The following is a 5,310-nucleotide window of genomic DNA, read 5'->3' as shown; positions in this document are numbered from 1 at the left end:
CCGGCCCATCCTCGATCTCAGACACCTGAATCACGCCCTCATGAAAAGGTCGTTCAGGATGATTACACTGAAACAGATTATTGCGCAAATTCGCTCAGGGGACTGGTTCTTTTCTCTGGACCTGAAGGATGCATACTTTCACATCCAGATAGCCCCCCGTCACAGGCGATTCTTGAGATTCGCGTTCGAGGGAGTGGCTTATCAATACACGGTCCTTCCCTTCGGGCTGTCCATGGCCCCCCTCACTTTTACGAAGTGCATGGACACGGCTCTCTCTCCTCTGAGACAGATGGGAATCCGCAGTCTCAATTACCTCGACGACTGGCTTGTTCTGGCCCGGTCAGAGGCAGAATTAATATCACACAGGAACCTCCTCCTCAGCCACCTGGAGTGCCTGGGACTCAGGGTCAATTTTGCCAAGAGCACGTTGTTCCCCAGCACGCCTCCAACTCAGGTTGGGGGGTGCTGTGCGAGGGCATACCGACTTTCGGCCACTGGTCGAAGGCGGAAAAAGGCTTCCACATCAACTGCCTGGAAATGCTAGCAGTATGTCGAGCCTGTCAGTTCTTCCTGCCAGTCCTAAAGGGGCACCATGTGCTAATCCGATCAAACAACATGTCTGTGGTGTCCTACATAAATTGCCAGGGAGGCCTCTCCTCGAAGCGTCTCTTCACTCTGGTAGAGCGCTTCCTGGAATGGGCTCAACTCAACCTGCGCTCGCTGAGAGAAGCGCATGTACCGGGCAAATTAAACCAAGGAGCGGACATGCTATCAAGGAGCAATGTCCCCTCAGGGGAGTGGACGCTCCATCCGCAGACGGTTCAGAGGATCTGGGAGATCTTCGGTGAGACCGAGGTGGACCTCTTCGCCTCAGAAGACAACTCTCACTGCCCAATTTATTTCTCAAAGACCAGGGACGCGTTGGCCCACGATTGGCCCAACCTCCTTCTTTATGCTTTTCCCCTGATCGCTCTGATCCCACAGGTAATCAGGTGAGTAAGGGAACAAAAACACAAGGTTCTCCTGGTGGCCCCACTTTGGATGAACCAGCTGTGGCTATCAGAGCTAACTCAGCTGTTGATAGCGGCCCCTTGGCCTGTTCCGCTGAGACAGGATCTCCTCTCTCAAGCGAACGGGACAATATGGCATCCTCGGCCCGACCTATGGGCCCTGCAGCTCTGGCCGCTCGACGGGAGCCTTTGAGCCTCCCAGAGCGAGCCTTAAACACAATTTCGGAGGCTAGAGCCCCATCTAGGAGACGCCTCTACGCCTTAAAGTGGTCTTTTTTCTCCGCTTGGTGTCTAAACCGCGGCAAAGACCCTCATACTTCGGATTTGACAGAGGTATTGTCATTTCTGCAAGAGCTGCTGTATAAGGGACACTCCACATCCATGCTCAAAGTCTATGTGGCGGCTATAGCGGCCTCTCGTGCCCCTATTAAGGGTCAATTGGTGGGCAGAAACAGCGCGGTCATCCGCTTCCTAAGGGGTGCCAGGAGGCTGAATCCGCCTCATCCCCCTACCGTCCCTTCATGGGATCTGCCCACTGTGCTGAGGGCCCTGAAGGGCCCCGCTTTCGAGCCGCTACATTCTGCCAACATTCGGTCGCTATCGCTGAAGACTGCTTTGCTTCTAGCACTGACATCAGTAAAGCGAATAGGGGACCTGCAGGCACTCTCTATTAGCCCTGCCTGCCTGGAATTCGGGCCTAACGACACTAAAGTCATCCTGAAACCAAGGCACGATTACGTACCTAAGGTGCTCTCCACTCCGTTCAGAGCACAGATCATTACGCTCTCCGTGCTTCCTCCCTCTGAAGAGGACAGAGCGCTATCTCAGTTCTGCCCCGTCAGAGCTCTGAGTATCTATATTGAGCGTTCCGCCCCCTATAGGTGGTAGGAACAACTCTTTGTCAGCTTCAGTAACTGCACCAAAGGGCTTCCGGTCACGAAGCAAAGACTCTCTAGATGGATAGTAGACTCCATCTCGCTAGCGTACTCTTCATTGGGCCTTCAATGCCCCATTGGAGTACGGGCCCACTCGACTAGAGATATCGCCTCGTCTTGGGCATGGTCCAGTGGTGATTGTACTGTGTTCCCATATGCATCTTATATGCGTCTAGCAAGACGCAGTACTCGTTCCCGTATCTCAGGGAACCGAGGTTACGTTAGTAACCGAGTATGTTTTTTGTTGTTGGTTTTAGTCTTTTTTATTCATTTTTTTTTGTAATTCCTATATAGATGTATTAGTTGTTCATTGTTATTTCATTTTGGTTTTTTATTTTAGTGCAGTACATCAAGTTAAACTACATAAAAACGAAAAAAATGTTTCCTTGATAACTGAATAACTGAAATAAAATGAGTTTTCCATTTTACAACATTTTAATATTTATATCTATTTTATTTCCATTTTGTCTTTTTGATTTAGTTTAGTCTTCATTTTACTCTCATTGTTAAAGTTTAGTTTAGTTGTTCATGGTCTCAGTTGGTTTAGTTTTTATTTTTAGTATTTTAGGTTTGTATTTTAGGGTATTATTATTGGTTATATCAGTTTATTGGTATAATTTAAAAATATTTAACACTTTAAGGCTGTCTAATGGTATTTTTATGTTTTATGCAGGCTGGTTGTGAGGTCTCAAGTTTTATAATATGCCATACATGTACCAAAACTATATAACTATATAACACTTCTAATGGAAAGTAAAACAATTTCCGTTTTATTGTACACAGTGGCTCTGAATGGCCACAGCTTCTCAATGGAATTTGACATGGAAGAGCATTCTCGAGATGCAGAGGAAAGATTAAAGATGTGTAAAGGCCTGACGTTATGTGTGTGCTATGCAGCTAGCATTGGTGGGACAGCCACGCTCACAGGCACGGGACCAAACCTTGTTCTTATGGGACAGATGAGCCAGTAGGTACCTTACATCACAGTTTTTCTCCTAAGCATGAGAGAAATGTACCGTATTGCACAAGAATGTACCTTTTGCTTACTTTTGTATTAGCATATTAAATCAACATTTGTTTGTCACAGACTGTTCCCAGACAACCCTGACATCATAAACTTTGCATCATGGTTTGGATTTGCCTTCCCCAACATGATCATCATGCTCACACTGGCCTGGCTGTGGCTACAGATTGTGTTCCTGGGTGTAAAGTGAGAGTTCTTTCCTAATGAATCAAACTCAACTGCATTATATATGCCCATACCACCATATAATATACATTTAATTTGTAACTTAAGCTTCAGAAAGACATGGGGCTGTGGGACGGTGAAGACAGAGAAGGATCTTGCTGCCTATAATGTAATCAAAGAGGAGCACAGGAGACTTGGTCCCATGACCTTTGGGGAGCTGAGTGTCCTTGCCCTCTTCGTCCTCCTGGTGGTGCTTTGGTTCACTCGTGATCCAGGCTTTGTGGATGGCTGGGCGACACACTTTTTCAATGCTGAAAAAGAGTAAGGATGAAAACAACAACATTAATGAGACAGAGAATCAGTTTTAGTGGTGTTTTTGCTAAGGCACGTGTCACTAATACAATTGTTTATACTGAGTATGTTGTACTACAAACGTTAATGATACTGTACCCCTAATCATGCGGTTTGTTGAGGAAAGGTGCGTTATTACTTTTTTGAGCAATCATGCTTATAGTTTTCACCTAAAATGGTTAAAAACACCAGAAAGTTCTTATAGTAGCATGCGAAAGAAAAACAGTAAGAACCCCTCAGCAGCTGCATAGCAACTCCCTGGCAACCATCCACAACACTGTATACTTTAAAAACAAATCTGTGAAATTTACGATAAATAAACAACATCTGTGGTTGCCGGAAATTTACCATAAAAATATGGTAGCAACATTTTAGGTTTTACATAATTAACTTAAATTTACAGTTAAAAAAAGTATATTACATTAACTAATAATGTTAATATACCGACATCCTGAAGTACTAAAATCTGTGTTGTATTTTGTTTAGAATGTAATATTGTAATGAGAAAGCCAAATGTAGAATGAAAGCCCATCACAAATAGCTTTTTCACAAGCTGAAAGGAAAACTAATATAAGGTGCACAGTGTCATGCACACATATACAAAACATCATAACAAACATGACACTAAAATAATGCAATAAACATTAATTTAATAACATAATATTTAATATAAAACCCTGCACTCTGGGAATGTAAATGTAAAATTTTTTTTTTCATTGTAAATTATAAGATTTGTTCTTTTTCACTTCCAATAAATAAATTAATTAATTAAACAGTACATTTAACAGTATTTTGCTGTAAAATTACATTAAACGTTCTGTTTTGTTAAACATAACATTCTCATTTTGTTTTGCAAAGTAGCATCACTTTAAAACGTGGCTTGATTTGTATCAAACCCTACTTATTGCTGGTTGTAATGAAAGGCAAATATATTTAATGCAAAATGTCACTGCAAATTGAAATATCAGATAAATATATCACCTCTAATACCGTTTTAGGATAAACAAACTCCAAGCATTTTCTATTTTTATCTTCAAAGACTTTATAAAAATGTGACAAAATAGACATAATGTTGAGAAAACATTAATAGAATGACCTCAGGTCTATGGGCAAAATGCCTCTAAAACTGAACAAAGTAATAGAAATTTCAGCTATCGATTTAACATACAGATTGAACCATTGCTTAACACAAACAATGTGTTCTCCTGTTATCAGTTGCCGCGTGTTCCTATTTGGTAGGTCGAATGTCCAGCAAAAATGTGAATGGAGTTTCCTCACATTGCAAACAGCATTTGTGTACATTTCCTGATGATGGTCACATGCAAAGAGATTGAGGATTTAAAACTGTGAAAATACTGAGATTCTCTCTGGGTGAAATGTCTAACCCAAAAGAGAACAGAAAGCACACAAACACTCTTAAAGTTCATGAGCGAATACATGTTTGATAATTATTACATTACTGTGAAGAATCTCTTTCTCTATATCGTAACATAACAGCAATGCAAGCCTATTCTCACAAGAGCTAGAGACCTAAAACACAACCTTAGGTAAAAACGAATCACCTGTTGTTGTGGTCTTTAACCCTTTCCTCATTCAACCTCATGGCTCACCTCTGTGCAGGTTTGTGACAGATGCCACAGTGGCGGTGTTTGTAGCTGCCCTGCTCTTTGTTTTTCCCTCTAAACCACCTCGATTTTGCCACTGGAGAACACAGAGCTTTGACACAGGTCAGTGAAACACTTACCTCGCTGATGTTTTGTTAAATGATAAGACTAGATATTGGAAAAATCAACATATATATATATATATATATATATATATACAT

The 5,310-nt window shown here is 42.1% G+C and overlaps 1 protein-coding gene across 1 annotated transcript in view; it reads left to right on the top strand.

Moving 5' to 3' along the window:
- The window catches only part of slc13a5a (solute carrier family 13 member 5a), a 19,483-nt gene that overhangs the window by 3,849 nt on the left and 10,324 nt on the right, over nt 1–5,310 (top strand). The window contains exons 5-8 of the mRNA XM_016524994.1: nt 2,729–2,912; nt 3,033–3,155; nt 3,243–3,455; nt 5,106–5,212. Coding sequence (XP_016380480.1) covers nt 2,729–2,912; nt 3,033–3,155; nt 3,243–3,455; nt 5,106–5,212 — 627 coding nt within the window. The remainder of the gene's footprint in view (nt 1–2,728; nt 2,913–3,032; nt 3,156–3,242; nt 3,456–5,105; nt 5,213–5,310) is intronic.

Source organism: Sinocyclocheilus rhinocerous, unplaced genomic scaffold, assembly GCF_001515625.1.
Source record: "Sinocyclocheilus rhinocerous isolate Xijiao unplaced genomic scaffold, SAMN03320098_v1.1 scaffold964, whole genome shotgun sequence".
In the NCBI taxonomy this organism is placed as follows: Eukaryota; Metazoa; Chordata; class Actinopteri; order Cypriniformes; family Cyprinidae; genus Sinocyclocheilus; species Sinocyclocheilus rhinocerous.
This window is presented reverse-complemented; position numbering and strand designations above follow the sequence as displayed.